At 31.0% G+C, this 25,737-nt stretch overlaps 1 protein-coding gene across 3 annotated transcripts in view; it reads right to left on the reverse strand.

The window, feature by feature from the left end:
• The window catches only part of LOC142318819 (sodium/hydrogen exchanger 9B2-like), a 188,751-nt gene that overhangs the window by 107,355 nt on the left and 55,659 nt on the right, over nt 1-25,737 (reverse strand). The window contains exon 1 of one of the 3 annotated variants that reach the window (XM_075355330.1): nt 3,943-4,339. The exons of the other annotated variants lie outside the window; for them this stretch is intronic. Within the exon in view, the coding sequence (XP_075211445.1) occupies nt 3,943-3,994 (52 nt within the window). The 5' untranslated portion in view covers nt 3,995-4,339. Of the gene's footprint in view, nt 1-3,942; nt 4,340-25,737 lie in introns of those variants that run through there. 3 annotated transcript variants of the gene reach the window in all.

Genomic DNA, 25,737 nt, shown 5'->3' on the forward strand with positions numbered 1-25,737 from the left:
AATTATGGAATGAAAATAAGATGTTGCTAAATTTAACATTATTATACAGTTAAAATAACATTTCTATAGCGTTAAAAAAATACAAAATTGAATACTTATATATATATATATATATATATATATATATATGTCCATTATCTTGGATTAATGAAATAATCCGTAATTCGCAGCGTATCAGGAGCAGTTTCTATCATGGCTTCCAAAACTAGTTAACCTAGTAAATAATAGTTTCTTTACCGAAATAATGTTACCGTATAATTATTCTAATATTTCTTTTTAAAAAAAAAAACATTTTAAAATAAACGTTGTTTTCTGTTTTGAAAAGCAAAAACGTAATAAAATTCTAAACTTAAACAACATTTTTATTTCAATAATTGAAATATTTTAGGTATTTTGTGTAATTTTCACTGGTGATATTTATGAACAGAAAAAAAGTGAATGAAATCTTGAGCAATACTGAAATTATATAAATATTAAAAAAATCTGACAACGAAGTTGTAATACTTTCCTGGTATTGGTTATATATTCTTAAACCAGAAAAAAAGGCGGTCCTATGGCCCGCCCCGAAAATTGTAGTTATTTTTTTCATTACACATGATCTTGATAAAGGTTTTTGCCAATTTTAACTAAATAACTTTCACGAATTTAGCGTACTAACAACAAAAACTTTTACAAAGAAAGCTTCAAAATCCTGAATATTTTACCTGTTTTTAACACAACTCTAATCCCAATGTTTCATTTTTTATCCCCAAAAAATAAATATTATTTTAGATAAATCATTCGTATTAAGAAGTATAAATTGTTCGAACGAATGAATCATTCGTGTGCTGCTCGCGGTTGTCCAGCTGTTCAGCGCATCACGGGTCCGCTGTGCCATAGCAGCTAAAATAATAATATGAGGACATCACATGAGTTCCTATTAAATTATATATGCACATTTTTTTTTTTTAAATGAAAAGTACATAAAACTTTATTTCATTAATAACTTCTGATATTTTTTCATAATTTTTTTTATTGTTACTATTGAATTATTATTTATTGTAATTTTTTTTACAATAAAAGGTTAATAATTATTAATAAATCAATATATTTTAATTAAAAAAAGGAGATGAAGTCGGATTTGAACCGATTAGCCTTCATCTTGTGTGATCCAAATATTTCATTAATTAAAATTTTATTTGGCTATAACTTTGGAATCAATGAAAATAAATACCACTTATATATCGTTGAAAAGCTCTCAATGAGAGCTCATTACTACAGTTAAGAAAAAGTCCAAAATCCAAATGTTTTGGATTTTTGGACACTTCTGGGCCAGTCGATTGCAATCAAAAAAGGAGGTGCACAACTAGATGTTGCAACAGTCCTAAATCCAACATTTCAACATCCTACGGCTAATCGTTTTTGAGTTAAGCAATATACATACGCACAGACGTCACGCCGAAACTGGTAAAAATGGATTTAGGGATGGTGAAAATGGATAGTTCCGTTGAAATCTGAATACCGAAATTTTTCGCGATCACAATACTTCATTTACTTCGTACAAGGAAGTAAATATGTGAGCACGTACATCAAACAAAGAAACATACAACCCACGCAACATTATTTTTTACAGAGAGTGACAGTGAAAAATTAATTACGCATGAAAAAGGTTACTTAAGATTTCTTTTTTTTGGGTGGGGGTAATTTGTGATGAAATTTTACTGTAAAATAATCATTATATGATTAAATAAATAAAAAATAAATTAAATAAATAGGCATTTTTAAGTTTTTTCTGCTTCCTCATCTCAAAAATCAATCTCCAAGAAAATATTTTGATTTTTCTACGTTTACTATGATAAATTGAAGAAACTAAACAAAATTCTACTAAAAAATGTACAACCAATAAAAGGTTATCTACGTTTTTCTTTTGGTGGTGACGCCAATTATGAGATTTTATTTTAATATTATTATTAAAAGTTTATTTAATTTTTAATTTATATTAAAAGCTTAAATATAAACCAAGAAAGTTTTAAAAAATTTAAAAAATCGTTATTTATAAACTTTGATGGGCTTCCCCATCCTCAATATTGCCTGGAAATTATTGTTGTTTTTTTTGGGTAACTTGAACTTCCTCTATGCCTAGGACATTAAAAAAATATGCAATAAAGAAAAAGATAGACTTTTTTGATTTTTTAGGAAGCGGGAATTTTGGAACAAATTAAAAACAAATAATTTAAGTATGCACGATTGTATTGGCTTTATTATAAATCGAGTTTATGTTTGCAAAATTTTAAGAAAAGTGACTCTCCTACCAACACCTGAAAATATTGACCTCAAAATTTTACCAATTAATTGCGCAATATACACGAATCTGTACAGAATCTCATCAAAATAGGTTTATTCAGTCAAAAATAATTAAGGTTCAAACACACCAACGCATGTACGTACGTACAAACATTACCTTCCGTTTTTTCTTTTTTGGGTTTCCTGGTTATGAAACGTCGAGAAATGCAAAAAAAATCTCATACTCCATATTCTAACTGATTACCATACTTTCCTACTTGCATCATAGTTCTACAGCTATGATATCAGGAAAGTAAAAATATATATTTTGACAATAAATTCTTTAAGTAGGTTTTTCTTAGTATTACTTCAATACGACTTGGTCCATTACTGCAAAAGTGTAGAATTCTATAGATCAATTATTATAAAAGCTATTCTTAATGTTATGTTACACAACTCGGACTCAAATACAATTAAAGATATAATTACATGCTTATATTTCTGGTATACTTACACCTACGATATAAGGTAAACAAAATTATCTCCGTAATATTTCGGTATAAAACTATACCAGATCGATAACCAAATTATATTACAGTAACTGGACTTAATTTTACATAATTTTAATGTGATACAACTTTAGTAATTGTTATACCTGTTTTATAATTTTTGTACTCGTTATACAAATACATTGTTATATATAACGTATAAAATACGTTTTTATATATATATATATATATATATATTCTTGTCGGCCGATTATCTATGCGTCAGCTTAATTTTCGCATTTCATTATAAACTTACTACTTTGTAAGGAAAATTCATTTTAACATATTGGGAACACATTAAGTCATAAACAATTTTAATTAGTTATTTTTTTATTGTTGATGCAGTTGTATGATTTTTTTTTTAATCCTAACCAGAATCATTTTTTAAATAATACAAGATATTAATAGAAATTAAATGTTTGTTCTATTTATGAGTGCCATAATCTTGTCTTTGTACTCAATCCGACATAAGACGCAAATCACACTAAAACAAAAAAAAGGAAAAATCAACCGTTCTCAAAAATAACAATCATTCCATGTCAGGCTTAACTGAGGACTGAAATTTTTTCTTTCTTGAATCGAATACTGTTGAATGTCAACATTAACACCTATACTCTGTTGTCCAAATGGAATGAAAATAAACATCGTTACTTTGACAGAAAGCAACTCTAATATAAGAACGATTGGAATAAACAGTGCAAAACAAGAAATTTTTATACGATATGAACAGCAAGTCATGATGAGCTTTTACAATTCCACTGAAATTTTAAAAAATTATTCATACGAGGGAAATTATTAAGGGTATACGTGTATCTTTGGATCCAATGAAAATGACAATGGCCTACTTTTAATATGACTTAATATTAGTAATGTACTAATAAAATATCCGGTTAATATCCTCAGGAACTTTCTTATGCATATGGAAATTAAGAATAACATCGGAATAGCAAACAAAAAGGTAAATAATTATTGATAAGTTAATTTTTTCATGTTAATTAAATAAGTAATTAAAAATAATAACTTTAAACCTAATACAGTTTGTTTTTTTAAACTAAACATTCAATAAATTTTAATTTAAAACAAATTTTGTTTTAAAATTTTGTTTTAAAATTTTGTTCGAGGAAGAACATACCTTCAATAACGATATCGTTGGCCTCTAGACGAAATCCATTATTTTCAGACATAATGAAAATAAGTTAAATTTATTAAACAGCGGATTAAATTACCCTTTTTAAACACAATGTAAAAAATTCCTGTCCTTTTAACTAGTAGGGATAAGCACTAAATTAAGTTTGTTCTATGCCAAGATAAACAATAAAATATAATAATGGTACGTACATAAATAATAGTATTAAGTCGAGTAACTTATAAAATAGTCGAGTTATCGAGTATTATTGTAAGTATATCACAGTCGTCTTAAAAGAATGTAAGACACCGGAAAAAATTTCATTCTAAATAATTCAACTCGTCTACGAAACGAGGTAAGCGATAGACGGGACGACACAAACACTAATACCGTCAACAGACGACTGACTCGTACACCAGTGCGTTGGTATGTACTAAGATTAACCCTCACGGCTCTACTGGCTAGAGGTATGTTCATTTTTAAAACAATTCATTATCAATTTTATTTCACTCTCCACACAGTAAAATTAAAATAACTAGTACATACCGCTCGATTGTCCACAGACAATTCCTTTTTCCACAAACAATTCATTATCTAAATTTTAACTGACCCCCGCAACAAAAACAACAATAATGTTAACGTGATTACACACGCAATAAGTTAAATAATTTTTTTACTGTAAATAATTAAATATTCCGTCGACAACCGGTTGTGACGAACGCAAGTTATTATTACAGGAAACAGTCCTAAACAATGCGACTAGTAAATTCTTTAATAATCGATTTACATTTGAAAACAATCTACTAATAAAGTAATTAAAAATCTTATTTCTGAATTATTGATTGCTATTTAATTTTTAGTAAATCAACAGAAGATTAAAAACAATTTATAAAGTTAAATAACTTATTAAAAAAAAAAAAAAAAGATTTGAAAGATTCTTTGAGAAAAAATTTCAGAAATTTTTAACGAAAACTTATTAAATATAACTAGACAAGTAAAAACTCCAAAACAATATATCTATAAATATTTACATCTTAAAAAAGACATAAATTAAACATTTTAGCGGTTTAAAAGTTTGAAAACTACAGAAGAAAAAACCAGAAGTTTTTTTATTTAGAATTTTTACAGATTTTAAACGATCAGAAGAAAAAATGTTTCTAAAATCGAAATGAATTCAGAAAAACATAGCAAAGCTGAAAAACTCATTGATAAAAGTTATTCGATAAAAATTATTCGGATTACTAGTTATCGAACTGTTTCAGATTAAGTAATTTTAAATTTTGTACGGACAATAAAATAAATATAATAGGCCAGCGTTTCTCAAACTGGCGGTGACGGTGGTATGAAAGAGGGGGAGTCATAAAATTAACCTATAACTTTACATGTAAACAATAATGAAATCATTTATTATATACATTTTACTTACATTTAAAAGTATACATATAAAGAAAATATATTAATGATATGGCTGCGTTTGTTTTTCATTTTAAAGTTTCTCCATACATGGATAGATCTATGTTAGAAACACACAAAAACAAATTGTTTTCAAGTAATAAAAGAGATTCCTATGTTTAGTTTTAAGCTCAACCGTAGACGAAAAAACCTTTTCACAGAGGTAACACCTGGCGAAAGGGATTAATATTTTTAATGCTTCAGTGACTAAATTTCGATGAGCAAACTGAAACTTATCTAAGCAAATGTGAATTACAGTTGTAACATTTTATCGTTAGACATTTCGATAAGCTGGTCGTGAATTTCAACTGATAAATTAGCAGCTGCAGCAACGTTTTCACTAAACGGATTCAGTACCCATCGCTTCGAGAAATCATTTTTATCTTTCGAGAAATACTCCGTCAACTGAATTTTTAGCTCACGCAAATGCATTTTCAGCCATTTAAACTGCTGTGAATAAGTGTCTTCTTCATCCAAATTTTTCTCAGTATAATCGGAAGTGAGTGGAAACATATCAGAATTTTGGTTTTGAAGACATATAATCCAGATATCAAGCTTATAAATGATAGCATGAACTTTGTCTGTCATTAATAAAAGTTTTTTATTACGTCCTTGAAAATTCACATTTTTTTTTTTTTTTTTTTTGTCTTCAGTCATTTGACTGGTTTGATGCAGCTCTCCAAGATTCCCTATCTAGTGCTAGTCGTTTCATTTCAGTATACCCTCTACATCCTACATCCCCAACAATTTGTTTTACATACTCCAAACGTGGCCTGCCTACACAATTTTTCCCTTCTACCTGTCCTTCCAATATTAAAGCGACTATTCCAGGATGCCTTAGTATGTGGCCTATAAGTCTGTTTCTTCTTTTAACTATATTTTTCCAAATGCTACTTTCTTCATCTATTTGCCGCAATACCTCTTCATTTGTCACTTTATCCACCCATCTGATTTTTAACATTCTCCTATAGCACCACATTTCAAAAGCTTCTAATCTTTTCTTCTCAGATACTCCGATTGTCCAAGTTTCACTTCCATATAAAGCGACACTCCAAACATACACTTTCAAAAATCTTTTCCTGACATTTAAATTAATTTTTGATGTAAACAAATTATATTTCTTACTGAAGGCTCGTTTAGCTTGTGCTATTCGGCACTTTATATCGCTCCTGCTTCGTCCATCTTTAGTAATTTTACTTCCCAAATAACAAAATTCTTCTACCTCCAAAATCTTTTCTCCTCGTATTTTCACATTCAGTGGTCCATCTTTGTTATTTCTACTACATTTCATTACTTTTGTTTTGTTCTTGTTTATTTTCATGCGATAGTTTTTGCGTAGGACTTCATCTATGCCGTTCATTGTTTCTTCTAAATCCTTTTTACTCTCGGCTAGAATTACTATATCATCAGCAAATCGTAGCATCTTTATCTTTTCACCTTGTACTGTTACTCCGAATCTAAATTGTTCTTTAACATCATTAACTGCTAGTTCCATGTAAAGATTAAAAAGTAACGGCGATAGGGAACATCCTTGTCGGACTCCCTTTCTTATTAGGGCTTCTTTCTTATGTTCTTCAATTGTTATTGTTGCTGTTTGGTTCCTGTACATGTTAGCAACTGTTCTTCTATCTCTGTATTTGAACCCTAATTTTTTTAAAATGCTGAACATTTTATTCCAGTCTACGTTATCGAAAGCCTTTTCTAGGTCTATAAACGCCAAGTATGTTGGTTTGTTTTTCTTTAATCTTCCTTCTACTATTAATCTGAGGCCTAAAATTGCTTCCCTTGTCCCTATACTTTTCCTGAAACCAAATTGGTCTTCTCCTAACACTAGGAGACTTAATTCACATTTAAGTCGTGTAAATGCAAAAATACATCAGCTAAGTAAGCCAACAGCAACATAAACTCATTGGCCAAAATTAAGATTGGCCTTTGTTTATCCTAGAAAAATGTACTATTAATACATCTCACAATTCCAATAACCTGGTTAACACTTTCCCCAGCGATAACCATCTGACTGCTGTATGGAAAAGAAGAGATTTGTTTTCTTTTCGCCCCCATTTCATTTCATAGTCTGGCACATAGTCCAATCTGTATCGGTCGACTTTTAATAAAATTAACCATTTTTACAGTTTTACAAAGAAAGTTTTGAAATTTTCCGGTATATTCTATGTGGCAATAGTATGTCTGTGAAGGAAGAAGTGCGTTCATTCCACCCTTGGTAGAAGACGATCTTTTAATTTTTTTCAGAATTCCACTGTTCTTTCCTGTTATCGCATTTTCATCATCACTACATAATGCAATACATTTTGTTCAATCTATATTTTGATTTTCAGTAGCTTCATAAAAAAACATCAAAAAGACACTTTCCTGTTGTTTGTCCAGTATTGATTTGCAAAACGATATAATTTCTTTGATTAATCTGTTACTATGGCATTTATAGCTCATAGAACATAAGAACTGAGAGATATTTGCCACTGTTGATCCGTCAAATTGAATACAAAAAATTTACTTGAACTCACTTGCTGAATTTTCTGATCGCGAATATCGGCAGCCATGTCATCGATTCGCCTTGATACTGTGTCGTTCGTTAGAAAGCGGATTTTTTTCTTTATTCCACGCCTGTTAAAACACTGACCATATCAACTGCAACAGGCAGTATGAGGTTTTCTACCACTATATGGTGTTGGGACATTTTAGCTACTCTTAATGCTATGAAATAAAATGCTTCAATTGTACTTTTTATCAATATGGGTTGATTTACAAATACAAGCTTGTTGATTTATCAAAATATGTAATTTTATTTCGAAAAATTCCAAGGGTTTGCGTTTACGATCCGGATGTTTAGTTTCCAAGTGTCGAATTAATTTTGATGGTTACTTTCAACGGAGAGGACTTGAAAGCAAACAACACACGGTGGCTTTCCATCCAATGAGATAAAACCATAATTTAAATAACTGCATTGTACAATTTTGTCATATTTTACCAATCAATTCACTGGATGTAGATTGCTCACTTCGTTTCTTCACAAATTTATCCATTTTTCATAAGAATCTAATTAAAAAAAAAAAAAAAAAAAAAAAAAAACAATTAAAAAAAACCGAAACTTCATTTATTATTATTTGAAATGAAACTAGGCACCAGACGCACGCTTTGCATTCGGAACTAAACTGACATTCTACAATCCCTTACGCCTCTTTGATATTGCTGAGAGAACGACGAGTTCAAACTTATCATATACATGTTCGAACAAATGCTCTCACAGCGATTAGTTCGCAAGCAGACCAAATTACAAGGAGCACGTATAGATAAAGTTGGAACGAGAGAATTGATCATGTTGTGCACTATATATATAGATGTTCATACTTGTTGCTATCAACCGAGCTAAATAGTCTTAATTAGGTTTCATTGGGTTAGGGTTGGGGAATTGCGAATATTTATTATATAACTTTTTTTTACTTTTTCGGGTTGTAGAGTTATAAAAGGTGAGAGTCACTGAATAGCCCAAATTGAAAGCTTACTTTCAGCTGTAGTGTCATTTACGTAAATGATTTGCCAGTTTATTTTAAGAACACAGTTTATTTAAGAACACGTGGAGGACAGTGAAGATGTCGGGTGAGGGCGGTGATGAAGCGCCAGCTCTCGGGAGTGAATAGCGAGGGTGCCCTTGCATTGTCGTCATCGATGGTTCCCGGGGGACGTGGCCTTGCCGTCTGGGGTCGGCATCACTGTCAGGAGTTATGTGTGTATATATATATATATATATATCTTTGTAAATAGAGTGTGAATGAGAGGTATAAATATTTGTATGAATGTGAGATGTGTCCGTGACGCGCGTGGTGCTGACGTTATACCATCGGTGGCAATTCCAGCGTCACGTTGCGTGAGGGAGTGGTTTTTTAATGGGTCCCACTGCAGTAGGCGGTGAACCCTACCACCTACTAGTATGTAAGCGCTACTGGGCATTTGGTTGAGGCAAATTTTCCGACTTCCGACGTAAAACAAAAAAAAAGTTTATTTTACTCTATATTTCAATCGTCTATATTATATGTATTAAACTTTTATGATAAAAATTTATGTAAAAATGAATAATAAATCTGGAAGAATTTAATTACTATTTTAAGAATCAATTTATAAATCTTTTGTACTAGAATTTAAACTCTATTACACCAAGTTTACATAATAAAAAATTTAGAGTTGGAAATAACAGTTTTGTACGCGCATGCAATTGATATACTGAATTAGTATCACTGAAAATTAAAATCGTAAAAGATGATAATTACAATTGTAATTTTAAATTTATTTTGAAAAAATTGTAATTCAGTCTTTTGGGTGTAAATAAATCAATAATTTGTACAAAAATATCTTTTAACAAAAAACTGTTCTCTTAACATACTTCTAAGCCTTTTTCTATGTATTACTGATACAACCCATTACTGGTCGTATCAATAATAAAGAATACCCACGTGATGTTCAAGGACATCTTTAGGAGCGTGAACTGGAGACGGAAACTTCCCCTCCATTGCTTCTCTCCACCAATTCCCTTTCTAAAAAATCATAGCAACCACAATTTTTAATATGAAAATCTATATGAAAAAAATTGTTACACATGCATAGTTCCACCTAATAGTCAGAAACCTTACTGAAAACTTTCATAAAAATAATAAAACTATTTGGCTATCTGCATACATATTTGCAAAGATAGTGTTAGAACAAATCGTAACTTCGCTTGGTCAAAACTACCAGCATGTTATGCTATAAGTAATATTTTTATGGCTGCTGACTACTGAAAATAAAACAACTGGTTTTCGGAAGATTTCTTAAAGTGAAGCGACTACAATAATTGATAAAGTAAGCTGAAATTATTAAATCTTACGTTAAATAATGAAAAACAGTACATAATATAAGGGCGATTACTTAAACAGAAGGCCATTAATAACAAAACACTGGATCAAACACGCGACTTATAAGGGTGAAGAATTTATTCTTCGATTATTCATTTAATCCCTTATCAGTATTTAGCTTATAGGATTACGCTTGTTATTTCAATAAAAAAATCATACAGAAATAAAAGTTAAATCTTGCGGTCTTATTAAGATCAACATCAGTCCAGAAGTTCACTACTTCGTTTACTCCAATAACTAAGCAGTTTATCAATCAATAACAGTTTATTCATTTCGAAACAACATAATAATTACGAAATTGATCGTTATAACCTTATGTAAAATACTGATTAACTGTTCAACATTACTCGGATCTCTGCACACGATGTCCAATCTACCGAAAGTGTGACACAAATTACATATAAAAAACATAATAATGTAAAAATAAACATAAATAATACATATATACATTTGTTATACTTTTATAAAAAAAAAAACTAATAGCTCGAAACTATCAATTTGCAAACACAAATTAGTCGTTTTAAGATAAAATCAATTTGTCCATTTAAAGTCATTGAATTTAAATCTAATTTCATTCTTATCTCATCACTAATCGCATTTTTTTTTTCAGAGTTGCATTATATTAATAGCGAATTAACAAATTTCAAGATTATTTTAAGATTCAGTATTGTAGTTGTAGGGATCTTCCATTCTACAATATATTGTTTCCGAATAAATTTTTTAGATTCAACGGGCTGAATATTTAAGCAAATAAACAGACACGCAAAATACTTTAAACGTTTGTGTGAAATTTAGACACTCACCATTTTTTTTTTGATACTTTTGAAAGTTAAACGCTCAAGATAAACTTTAGAAAAATTGTCAACGGAATGCACTTCTGAAGAAAAGTGTAAAAATAACAAAAAAATAAAATACTTGTTTTCAAAAAAAAATTTATATTCGATCTCTATTTAATTATTTATTTCAACTGAATTATTTTCAGATTCAACGATATTACTCTTCTATAGGAAGAATATTTATCTGCTGATAGGCTAAACTTCACAAAATAACAGACAAAATCACTATAACTGGACAGGACTTGATACAACTCTTATTCGGAGAGTAGAAGCACACTAGTATTCCTTTAAATCACTTACGAATTCATATATGTATCTTTCCTTGATCTAGGCGTCCGACTCGTTCTTCCCTGATTTCAGTGTGAGGGCTTGCATCCTTTTCGTCAAAGCTGATAATGCATAGTTATGAAATTGATTTAGGTAACGGTTTACTACCGGCTCTTGTGCAAGTTTATTTGTATATTGTATTTACTGTCTACCCTTTTTATAATTTTGTCAAAATCAGATATGTTTAACTACCTACTGTACATGGATATGTACAATCATAGTGTAATAGACCAGTCAGTGCAGGCAATCAGAAAGTTCTGTTCTGGACATTCCGAAAAAAATAGACAAGTACTCTGTTTTTAACCAGTTTGTAAGCCCATACAGCAACCGCTTAGGAGACCGTACTTTAAAATATTTATTTATAAATATCTTGACTGCCTATAGAGAGTCGCTCAAACTACGACGCCACTCAAAACAATTTATAAGTTAAAATGGCTGCATTTCCCGCAAACTGTCAAGTGTAACTCTAAATTTTCACCAAGCAGTAAGCCGAAGTACTTACGAATTCTGATTTAACTTATTTTTACTTTTTAAATTTAAAGTGACAATTTCACTAACAATGATTTGTTATATACCTTCTGAGAATTTATTTTGTTTTTTTGCACTGTCATATTTAAATTTTGTTAATCTATCCAGCCCTCTAAGACAGCCAGTACAGTCTACGGTCTGTAAATATATTTTTGGGTATGAATAACTTAACATGCACTAAATGAAGAAGGCGTCCAAAAAATAGTAAAACTCCAAGTTCAAAAACAAAGAGTCCAGAATGGAACATGAAGGAGAGTTCTTCTGGATTGGTTTCTACGTAGTTGCAACGTTTTAAAACAGCCATTCGAATAATCACATAATGTTTTATGATAGTCTGGGATGCTTATTAACACATAATTACCTCTTACAGAAAAAAAGTAGGGTGTTAAGGTGTGCTTAACAAAATTATTTTTAAAAATACGTAGAAAATAGAATCTAATAATGCATAGTGATATTAAATTATGAGAATTAAAAATTCTACTAAAGGTATTATACTTGAATCTAAGTAATTTCTATTTAAAACATTAATATTATTTATGCAGACATAAATTTAATTTATTGTTATCAAGAAGTTAATGATGACATAAATTCGTAGAACAATATACAAAGAATTAATTACGTTGTTAATCAATTGTCAACTATATAGTTACTACATTATCTGTGGTGTAATCTTCAACTAAATCAGCAACGATTATGGTCGATCAATTTAAATGTTTAGATGTAGTGCTTAAAATTAGATAAGCATGAATATATAAAGTCCACAAAGTCCACAGCTAACTGTAATGGTAATAAAATTATTTATGCAATTAATTAATGCAAGAGTAATTAATTACTCATAAGAGAAAAAAATTATTGAAGTTTTAAGTATCTTCTTTTATATTAGAGAAGAGAAATAAATTTTTAAATATAATTAATTTTTAAATAAATATTGATGAGTTTGTAAAAAGGAGGTTTACGGAAATAGATGTGGAACGCGAATTTTTCATCAGACTACGGATAATCCATTTTGTATTAATGACTTTTTTCTCGATCGATTTAGGGTGTTGTCAAGAATTTAATCTTAAAAAGCCAAAGGTCAACAAATATTTACGGAGAAGACGAAGAAAAATATTATTGAGAGAAAAGATAATTTTTATTATAGATATAATGTACTGTTAGCGGTAATAAAATTTTTATTTTTTCTAGACATTTGAGATAAAAAATACTAAAACCATGCATTGTGACTCTTTTTTTTTAGATATTTCTTCAGAGGATGAGATGAAATGAAAATTTTGTAACGTGCGAAAATGCCATGCCTGACCGGGATTCAAACCCGGGACCTCCAGATGAAAGGCCGAGAGGCTATCACTCGTGCCACAGACGTCGGCATTATGCTTTAGCTTAAGAATGGTTAAATCTACGGTCACGTTATTTCATGTAGTAGTTTGTGTACGACAGGGATTGAATCTAATAACAATTCTAACAAATTTGAATCAATAATTTAAGAAATACTGAGAAGTGGTATTTCTATAAAAAAGGTCTGGGCTAAATGAACATTTTTTACTCCTTACCGTATCACTGGAAATATGATGAAAAATGTTTGAAAAATATCCCAAACTAAAAACTAAACTAACAAATTCAGTTTTATAATTATCATTAAATTTTGATCGTAGGTATACTCAAAACAAGTACTTTTATAAGATGGTTAGGGGTAAATGCCCCGTTAACCCATCGGGTTGGTCTAATGGTGAACGCGTCTTCCTAAATCAGCTGGTTTGAAAGTCTGAGAGTTCCGGCGTTCAAGTCCTAGTAAAGTCAGTTATTTTTACACGGATTTGAATACTAGATCGTGGATACCGGTGTTCTTTGGTGGTTGGGTTTCAATTAACCACACATCTCAGGAATGGTCGATCTGAGACTGTACAAGACTACACTTCATTTACACCCATACATATCATCATCATTCATCCTTTGAAGTATTATTTGAAAGGTAATTACCGGAGGCTAAACAGGAAAAAGAAAGGGGTAAATGCCCCACAATTAAAAATAAGATTTATCTAAATTTTACTTTTTCATCCTGTCCAGTTCTTTTCAATTCTTTTTATTTTTAGTTAAATGAGAAGCTATCAGAGCGAAAAAGATTTAAACATTTAGCACAGCAGTAACGGTATTTTTTTCCTATTTAAAGCAACCTTTTGTTCAAGTTGCCAAAATATTCAAAGCTATTATTAATCAGATTTTATGAACCTCAGTACGTAGTTGAATATGTACGATTTTTTTCATAATATTTTGTTAGTTTATAAAATCATTCTAGGACTGTTTTAAATCTTTTCTTCAATTTATAATAAAACCAGCAAATAGATAAGTAAAAGAGTACCATCAGGACAGCAAAATGGTTGAATATTTTTGCTTAGACATCTTTATAAGGAGGAACAGGTTTTTCCTTATTAATTAATCTATTACATGTAAGCTACATTAAAATAGATTTTTTTATGAAAATTAAAATTATATTCTGTTTTCTTCTTGTGAAATTTTCATGGTTTATTTTAGCTTTACGAATCTAAGAAAGATTTACAATATTTTTTAGTTTTAAATAATTACTTTTTTACTTTATTTATTAATTATAAAATAATATTCTTAATTTTAGTTTCATACTATTTATTTTTGAATCATTTTCTATAAAAATACAGAAAACAATATTTTCCTAGCTGGTGTTGAAAATAAATTCATTTTTTTTATTTACCTTTTATTTGATAAATCAGAAGATAGTTTAATGGTTCAGCTGTGGCTTACAATGTTTTTATATTTTATAGCAAGAGTACTCGTCACCGATATCTCCTTTTTCATTTCAGTTACAACAATCAGTAAAAAAGTATATTGCAACTGAAATTAGTGGCAAATTACGAAAGTTTAAAAAGAAGTAACGAAAATTAACGAAGATTATAAACTATATATGAGCTTATAATTTATTACAGACAATTTATTATAAAAACTAATTATGATGAAAGTAATTACGGGATTAATATTTATAAATTTAGACGGTTTTTTCTATTTACACGATAATTTTCCTACTTTGATCTAGTAAACCTAAAATAAACTATAAAGTAATTACAAGGAATATTCGCAAAATAACCAAGGAAAGTAAAAGAACTAAAAGAAACTACTAACGACTGTTTCTATGTTTTTTAGATGAAATAAACCGTAAATTTTGTGGCCAAATACAATTTTCTCTGACAAATATACATTGTCACTAGTCCAACGGGCTAGTCTAGTGGTTAATTCTTCATCGCAAATCAGTTATTTAACAGCTAATTTTCGTAGTCTAAGGATCTGAGGTTTAAATCCTAGTAAACGTTTGTTGGTTTTATACGAATTTGAGTACTAGACAGTAGATACCGGTGTACTTTGGTGGTTGGGGTTCAATTAACCACGTTTCAGGAACGGTCGGCTTGAGATTGTAAAAGACTACAGCTCATTTACATGTCATATTTACAAATAATCATATTTACTTGCTCATTTACAAATAATTCTCATCTCATTGGGCCGTGGAGAGAGGGGGGGGTGCTTATTGTTCACTAATTGAACAGATTGCAACGTACACATCAGGAAAAAATATAAATATATACTTATATTGTTTATTTACATTTTGCCATTAAAGTCTTTTTGCATTTTCGTTTCAGTATATTATTCTAGAAGATGTGATTTGTTGGATTACAGTATTTATAAGGGTATTATTTTATATATTTACTTTTTATTATTTAGTAGACATTTTATTTTTTTCACTGATAAATCTATCTTTGGGTTAACCTAATACCTCCGGTAAGGGCTTCAAGTATGAATCAGCCTTCGGCTGTGCCCATCGATGAGAATGAGTCGGTAACCGGTAGTTCCGATGAAACGTCGTCTAGAAAGAGTGGATTCTTTTCCGCTTCTAGTAGAGATCCACGAAAACAGCTTGACGCAGACTTATCAGGGGTGATATTGTATTTGATGTATCTGATGAAAACAAAACCGAAATTTACAATACAGACCGGCATGTAACACCTGTACCATGGCAGACTGTGCCGGATTTGCATGGACGTAATACATCTCAGTCCCATGTATCAACTGATGCATTACCCTTATCGAATCGTTTTCAAGATCTCCCGATAGAGGAAACCAACGTGGAAACCGATCGAAAGGACGCAATTAACCCACCACCTATAGTACTATATGGCATCAGTGATGTTATGAATTGATCGAAACAGTAGTCGATAAATGCGACAACAATATTAGAAGAATATTCAGCCCTAAACAACTACGCATTGTTCCAGCCGGCAATAGGCAGGATACAAACTGACTTGACGTGAAGAACACTAATTGATCGGGCATACGTTCATACAGGAAGGATGAAGAGCCTTTCGTATCGTAGTAAGGAATCTATATTTCTCTTTTCCAATTGAGATTATCAGAGAAGAACTTGAGAGTCACTGTCATGTAGTCTGTAGCATAGTCAATAAGAGACAGTGAATTACAAAAGAACCATAATCAACTTTCTTTGTAAATCTTGAGCCAAGATAACAATAAGGAGGTGTATGGGTTAAAAATATGTTGTCGATTGTGGGGTTGTCACTGAGGAGTCCAGACGGTCTCCAGGACTGGTGCAGCGAATGCGCTGTCATCACCAATACAGCCATACGAAAAATGTCTGTCTGCATGTTAGTAATTAAGAAGACGGTGTCACAAGTACTACACAACAACAGAATAGACTAGGATTCGTACCGTAGCTGAATTGAGAAGAGTTGGTAGTGCCTGTTCCGTTTAGATCCTCTGATGATATCGATAACGCGACGCAAAACTTCACCTCAATCCTACAGGAGGCTGCTTGGCGATGGACACCGGAGGTTAAATTGAGGGTCACACGAATACAGGCCACTTGAGAGAGATGTTAGACCTTAATACTACGACAAGTAGGCTCAGGAGAAGTTGACAACGTTATAAGAAATTCGAGGATAGGACAACTCTGCAGGACTGCTCGTAATTTGATACAGCTATTGCAAAGCTATAAGAATGAGACATTGAAGTGTTACCTTGAAAGCCTATCACCTTTATGTAGAGACAATTACTCCTTATGGAGGAACACGAGGAGCTTCCGCCGACCTTGGTCCTCACCCTCCTTTGAAAACGTCTGATGGGTCATGGGCTAAGGAGAAAACTGAAATATTTGCCACTTACTTGAGCGATGTTTTTCAACCGCTTGAAAGACGAGGTCCTCGTGAGGAAGAAATCCTTGGTTTCCTAAATAGCTTGATCCCAATGAGTTTTTCTTATTCCTTTCTCTAGCTGAAATTATTCATTTTATCAAGAAGGGAAAACGCTTATAGAAGAGCCCTGGATTTGATTTAATCACAAGCAAATTTCTCTTTATGCTACCTTCCAAAGCCATCGTGTATGTAACACACCTATTTAATGGCATTCTCCGGACAATATACTTCCCAACGGAGTGGATGTCTTCGAAAATAGTCATAATCCCGAAACCAAGCAAACCGGTACATGATGTGGCTTTATGCAGGCCAATAAGTTTGTTACCTATTCTACCGAAGGTGTTTGAAAGGTTGTTCCTTCTGAGGATGTAAGCTGTGTTGGATCATGGCCGTGCAATTCCTGACCATCAGTTCGGTTTCCGATCTGAGCATTCCACTATTGAGGAAGCACACAGACACGTAAACTTGATAGCAGAAGTTTTGAAGAGAAAAAATACTGTTCGGCAGCCTTCTTAGACATCCAACTGGCCTTTGGCAAGGTCTATCGCCTTGGCCTTTTGTACAAATTAAAGATGAGCTTCCTCAACCTTTTCAATTTTTGTATGGGGCTACTTAAAACTACTCCTTAAAAGGACTTTTTTCACATATAACTAGGAGTTTTCCACATTCTTCAAAAATCAAGGCGTGCGTTCCTCAGAGCTCTGTCTTGGGACCTGTATTATACTCCATATTTACTGCAAACCCTCGGACTGTAGAAGAGGTTCTCTTCTTTTGCGGATGACACAGTTGTTATCGCTATTGATGTCAGCCCAACTATAGCATCAAATATCCTACAAATTGAGTTAGATTTAATCAACAAATGGTTGAGTACATAGTGAGTACGCGTTAACCAAGCAAAATAGAAACGTGTGACATTCACGATGAGGAGGGGAGACTGCCACGAGACCACCTTGATCGCGTTGTAATTCTGCAAACTGAGAATGTGATCTATGTAGATCGACTAACGTGGAAAGTTTATTACATAAGAGAGAAGAAAAGACAACTTTAGATAAGTTCAAGGAAATGTTCAGGTTCTTTGGGAGACGTTCTCGATTGTCTTTGTCTAATAAGCTGCTGATACACCCAACAATTCTAAAACCTATCTGGACTTTTGGAATCGAACTATGGGGTACCGCGAGCAGAATAAATGTTGAAATCTTACAGCAGTGTCATAATAAGCTAGCAAGATACATAACAGCTGCACCTTAGTTTACGAGGACAATGAGATGTAGAATTATTTAAGATTACGGTCCATGCGGGAGGAGATACAACGTTTCAGTCAAAGTACGAACTTTGGCTCAACTACCACACAGATCACTTGGCAGTAAACCTACTAGACAACGGGGATGACTCAGAATGTTGAACTGACTGCACGTTCTAGATCTAAGTTTCCCTGTAGTGTCTTAATGTGTCAAGTAAACTCGTAATTTGTGGTAAACTCGGATGTTAGAATTGTATATTATATATTCAACTTTTTATTTCAAATTTGTTACATATAATTTTCTTTTTTTTTTGACGGTTCATAATTTTTTTTTTTACTTCTATTTATTATATCTTACTTTGCTTTCTATTGTTCTAATAGTGTTAATGTCATTCATGTTGCTAATCGTATGTGCTTGGTAAAAAAGTTTTTATTATACTAGTGTGTGACTTTTGAGAAGTTTAGCTGAGGACCCCATATCACATCCAGTTTTGAAGCAATAGTGTATATATAGCTGAGTTTTAATAAATTACGGAACAATTTTAAGAAAATCTATCACCAATTTATTTAAAATATTTTGACGAAAACAATATTATTCTATTTATGAATTTTTAAATAATACCAATTAAAATATATACATTTATTTATATATATATATATAATTTATCTGATTCCCGTTCAGTGTATACATAAACACGTTTGTATGTACTCCAAATAATTTTCAACAGCGACTTCTGAACTGTAAATTATTTTGTAGTAACGTTTTATATTTAATGTATTTAACTTAACAATTATTTCATACGTTTGTATTTAAATAATTAATATTGACTTTCAAACGTCTAATTTTATCTTATAATTTGTTTTTACATTTATAATTTACCTATAATAACATGATCTATTTTAATTCTTTTCTAATTTAGATCTTTTTTAATTTTCAAAAATTCGTGATCTAATAAATATCAAAGATGAAATCCTTCAAAGAAATGTTATGATTTATTTATTTTAAATTATAATAGCAATACGGAAAAACATATAATTGCATATAATATAATTTTGTTAAACTTAACAAAAAATAAATAAATAATAAACAATTGAAACTCATGACTAGTGACAAATTTACAATACGTCGTAAAATATAAGTTAATAAATTACATCATGTGTAGCTTAATCCTGATTTAGATGCATCACAAAGTGGCGCACTATAGCGACTGATCACTATATATAGTGATATATATATATAGTGTAACTATAGTGGCCGATAAATGCAACTGGTTACTTGAACTGGTATTTCTGGTGGTGCGTGCGCGTAGGCCCGTATGTTCAAAGGAATTTTTTAAGGTAGAATAGAATTATATAAAAACTAGATTTCTTCTTTTTAATTTAGATGCGACTAACCGACAAAATAAAAAACTTCGTTTTCTATATATACAAACTACATCAAGAAATTCCTTCGTTTCATGATTTATTTTCTTCACTATTATTCGTTGGTTGGTATTTACACAATTTAATTTTTTTAAGCATAGCTGTTGTAATAATATTAATTTATTGTATGTTTATTCATGCACTTCATGCATTTTATTATAAAATATTAAAATAATATCATAATATTGATAATTCATGTAATGCTACAGAGGAAACGTTTCTGCTCAAGGTCTAACATAACGTGCGGGAATTATTTGTTTTACATTAAGTATTAAGTATTTAATGTTAACATAATATATCCTACTTCCTTGGAAATGAATACAATGGTCATGGGATGAGAATTTTATAATATATGGTAGACTTATTATTAGAAAATGATATAGTCACACACTAAATATTTAGGAAAAAACAAAGCTTAATTTTTGTATCACAAAATACAAGTAAAACTAGATTATACCAGTTTATACTGGTGTACCGTTTATGAATTACCGAAGTTTAAAAAAGTAAACAAATCACAGTGACCTTCCTTTTTTTGCATACAAACTGTGCATTTTCGCTGATGTGGTTAACAGTTATTTATTAACAATTGATAATATGCTAGAAATGTAATATTACATCGTATTAATTATACAAAAAGGTTATTACGTTTTTCCTCGATAAAAAATACGTCATTTAATTTTTTTACTCAAGTAAAATGTCTGCACGTGTCGCTGTTTATAAGAAAACTATTCAAAAATAAGAAGTCTTTCACCGTTTTCCATGATCTTTCTAATACAACAATTAGATAAACATTTTTTGATCAGTCGTTCCTTATGAAAAGTTGCTATTTTTTCTATATTATCTTTATCTTTGTTATCATTAAAACTTTTTGAATGACCAACCTCTAAAATAGAAATAAAATTTTCGTTATTGTTTATGTCGGATAGTAGCAGCTTTAAACTTTGAAAATCTTCTGTGTGTTATTAACCATAATAAATATTATGTTTGGAGAATCGAAAGTATTATTTCTTTTTTAATCTTTTTTTCGAAGTATTATTTTCCTAGAATATCTAAAAAATTGTTGAAAAGACTTAATTGGTGAATATTTTGAGAATAAACTTTAAAAAATTATTAAAAAGCAACTAAAAAACCATCTTAAATACAAAAAAATAATTTTTAAATTTTTCTTAAAATTTTGACTTTTTCAAGTCAGCATCAAATACTACCAACTTACTAACCCTCAATTTGGTGATAACTTGAAAAAGTTGAAATTTAAAGAACTGAAAAAATACGTTTTATTTGTTAAATTTATTTTCTTTCTTAAAAGATTTTAATACAATTTTTATTTTTATTTTTATTTTAGCTATAGATAGGACAGTAAAAAAAATGTAGCTGTGTAAAAAAAAATCCACCGGGTTGGTCTAATGATGAACTCGTCATCGTAAATTAGCTGATTTCGAAGTTGAGAGTTCTAAGCTTCAAATCCTAGAAAAGGCAGTTACTACTAGATTTAATACTACTAGATCGTGGATACCGGTGTTCTTTGATGGTAGGGTTCAGATAACCACACATCTCAGGAATGGTTGATATGAGAATGTACAAGGCTACACTTCATTTACATTCATACAAACATATCATCCTCTGAAGTTATATTACCTTACAGTGGTTCCGGAGGCTAAATAGGAAAAAAAATAACCAAAAAAGAGCTGTGTGAAAAAACTGTTGAAAAGGAAATATCCGGTATCAAATTTGAGATATTTTTAATAACAAAAATGAAATTAATGATTTTTAATATCAGAAATGTGTTCAGCGGTATTGACTTAAAACTTAATGCTGCATTAAACAAAAGCCAGCAAACCTCTAAACCGTTGTACTTCATCCACGATAAAATTCTTTTTTCCTCTGATATACAGTTTAAAAACCATCCATACCATTCTAATAAGTTTCATTTAGGGGAAAAAATAACAGTTTCAAATCGAAAGGTGGAAATATTCAAAAGTTTGGAGAAGGTATAGAACTTAAATTTTTCTGATTGAGATGCTATTTTGATTTTTTTCAAATCTAATCCAAAGTATTTAGTTCACAAGATAAAATACACAATCAGTAACATTTTCTTAAGTCGAACGGACTTTAAAAAAAAGTATTCCTTCAATATATCATCACAGTATTCAATTTTCCACAATTTGAAATATATTTAGTAATCCCATGATATATTAAAAAAAAATCCCTTTTGGCAAGCCGGAAGGCGGAGGTAGATTTCACCGGTGCTAAGTAGGGGATAAAAAAGATTTCCACCTTAAAGATAAGAAAAACTTCAAATTTACTCAATTCGATAATGGTTGAACGTGAAAAAAGTTTCACATGTTTAGCATACGACAAGACCCATTTTCTTTCAATTCCAGCAATATTTTGGTCTTCCCTTGCGGTAAGGGTTGGTCACATAAAAATTTTGTTCAAACAAAAGTTTTAGCTAATGTTTAGAGGACTAACAACCGCTTTAAACCGATTCGATGATGTGCCTATTAAGAGAGGTATGATATTTTTTGTCTTCAAAATCCCATTTTTCCCACCCCTTTGGTCAATAACTGGTGATATAAAAAAAAATCTTTTAGAAAAGTTTTAGGCCCTTATCCAAAAAAATAGTAGAAAATTTAAACGAATTCGACATTTTACTTAATAAGAAAATTATAGCTATATTTTGTTTATTTTTTGAAAAATCACACTCATTTCTACCCCCGTGGTCCGACTTTGCCCATTAACGAACTCGACCGAGATTTTGGGTCGTCATATTTTATGTATCAATTTCAAAGAGGTTGTTGCAAAATTCGGCAGTTATCGTGTCCACAAGAAAGTGTAATATATGTGTGTGTATATATATACATAAACTTTTGAACTGACGGTGGTTTTGGAGTCTCGGGTATGTGAAACGCGAAGATATGTCGACATTTTCCGCAAGTCGAATCATGGTACCATTACAATTTGTAGCTTTATTATGAAATCTACCTAATACATCATATAATTTCATACTTGTAAGTAAAACATTTCCTTAGATATAAAACAAAATAGAAACTAACACACTAGTACGTACGCATATAATTTCTTCCGGTCACAGGAATTATTGCTATTGCAAAGTTATTCTGCTTCTTGTCTACGAGATCTAAAATTCGAGCAGTACAAGAACTCGGGGTGGTAAAAAAAAACCTAATTTTATTCCCCAAAGATGAAATAATATGTATTGCGTTTATTTCATAAGAAGTGTTTTAACGAGAGAATTAGAATCAATCGTCGTAAGTGAATAAGCTTATATATAAAATCATTATGTAATACATTACGGGCAATGTGTAAAAAAAGAGAATATATCTTTGTTAAGACCTAACAAATAATTTAAAAAAAATCATATCTTAAAAAAGAGACAAATATTAGTAAAATTCCAATTTTTTTATTATTTTTTTTAAATTTATTTATAAAGGTCTTAAAGGCCCGAAAACCTCTGAAAATTAAGTTCTAAAATTTTAGTACTTTCATATATATCTATTTTTTCAAAAGAAATTTAGTTTTGAATTTCAAAACGTTTTTCAATATAAATAGAATATTTTAGTAATTAAGTAAAAATATGTTGTTCAATAGTGGGTTGTAACATATATAACATAGTCTAGTTATAAATTTGGTTTTAATATATCTAGCTTGCCAGAACTGAAAGTACAGCGCCATCAACCTTTAGGCTATGGGCTAATCTTCTACTCTTCCCATGCCGAGAACCAGAACCATATAGGCTCCAGAATCAGATTTAGTACTGTTCATCCTTCGGCACAAAATCCAAAATCCATTATGTATTCAGCAAGTTCATCGGACATACACGAAAACCATCCCTCCTATCATGTACGTGGTTTGGGCTCACCAGTAGTTGCGGGCGCAATTAAACCCTAGCCCAGAGAAATCACCAGATTTTAGTCGATTTACTTCACAAGGCAGAGTCACTACATTGATGAGAATCAACCACAGAAACGTTCTCTGCTCGAGAACGTTTCAGGCCACCATCCGCAAAATAAGACTGAAACAAGACGACTCGGACAAAACAGAGAACTCTGGGTTTGAAAGTGCAATTTTCCTGTCTACTTTAAGCTATAAAGACCTTGCACTGACCTACTGAGTTTAAACAATTCACGCGTGCGTGCGCGCGCTCACTCACACACTAAACAAAGATGTAAATCAACATTTTTCAAACTACACTTATACTAGTGTATTAGTGCCACCTAAAACGTATAAATATTTCAAATATGAAATAAAATTTTGCATGGCTGTAAACTTTCTGATTTGTTATTCAACTGATGTTAGTAAAACATTGGAAGAACGAGCTTTTAAGGGGAATAAATATTACAAATATCTGTACTAATTCCTAACCTATGAGAAATCGATGTAAGAGAGAATCAAGCATTTTTTTCTAGATTTTGCCGAAAATTGTTATTAGCATTAGAATTTATGTAATTTCTTAATTACCGATTTCTATGAATAAGGTAATTTACTAATTTTGTTTAATTTTCTTTAAAAACTTTTAGATTTTTTTGAGATAAATGACCTCTGCAGATTAAACTCAAAATTCTGAAATAGTACTGATTTTAAAAGATCGGATCAATGCAATTGTGAAGTTTTCTTTGACGTATATACCCATCTGAAATAAATTATTACTAACCGGCCGGTCAAGCCAGAAGTTGGACGCTCGGGATCCAGGCGAATTCCGAAGCCAACTCAGGGACGCCACTAAGCCCATCCCAGGGCCGCAGAGCTCGCTATTCCCGTGTTGCCAGGGGTACCTGGACACCTGCAGAGCTCACTTCAGTCACCATTCCCGTCTACCTAGAGGGCTCCGCCCTCTGGACCACCGCCCTGTTTTATCCTCATGGTTGAGAGAATAATGCTGATAAATATCAATTAAAGTATTCAGTCTTTATAGAAAACTGAAGAAGAAACTATATTATAAAATACAGAATAATAGTAACTACGGTAACTGAAGTATAAACACATTTAACGACGAAAAATTCATAACTTATTTCTTTGTCATGGTGGCAGAAATATGATAATAAAGTAAAAAATTAATCTTTTTTTCTTTAATGAATATCTTTTTTTCATAAGTTCATCTTCCTTGGGGATGAAGAAATAATAAATATTTTTAATTTCTTAACCTTCAAGAGATCTAGGGTTTTGGTCTATGGCTTAAAACCTTCCCTAGGATAACAGAAATGTATCCTGCAGATTTGAAAGCAATCAGTCAGCAGTCGGTTCTTGCATGATGTGAGAACAAACAAACTTTATATATACACATACAAATACCCCTTTGATTTTTGAAAGTTAGTTACGAAGATATAACAACATATCTGAATAACCATGATCTGTTAGATCAAGAGTGTACCTGATGCAAGCAAAAGTTAGCCTTCATACACCCCGTTTGAATTTTGAAAATAGAATGATTGTTTGCAGAGATATAAGAGCTCCCCATTGCAGCTTCCAAAACAGCACCTCAGGGGCACCCTGTTTGTTACCAGTTGATGGTGATGATGGGTCTAGCCTTCCACAAGGTGCTCGCATACCCCTCACTGCTCTAGTCTCATAACACAGTCCCCACACGAAGCCCAATACTATTAAACAGAATTTTTTTAAATTTATTTAATATTATTTTATTAAATTTTTTTTCTCTATTATTTTTGTAATAATATTTATTCAATTGATTCAAATCATTCAAACTCAGGTTACACAGTGACAGAGACCTACAGTTCACAGTTCATTAATTCAATCATTAAAGTTTGTGCTTCAACTGGCAAAACTTCACTACTACATATATATTTTTTTTTTTGAGATTTTTTGAGATGAAATAAATCTAAAAAGCCTTTCAGTTA

This window comes from Lycorma delicatula, chromosome 2 (genome assembly GCF_047948215.1).
Source record: "Lycorma delicatula isolate Av1 chromosome 2, ASM4794821v1, whole genome shotgun sequence".
In the NCBI taxonomy this organism is placed as follows: Eukaryota; Metazoa; Arthropoda; class Insecta; order Hemiptera; family Fulgoridae; genus Lycorma; species Lycorma delicatula.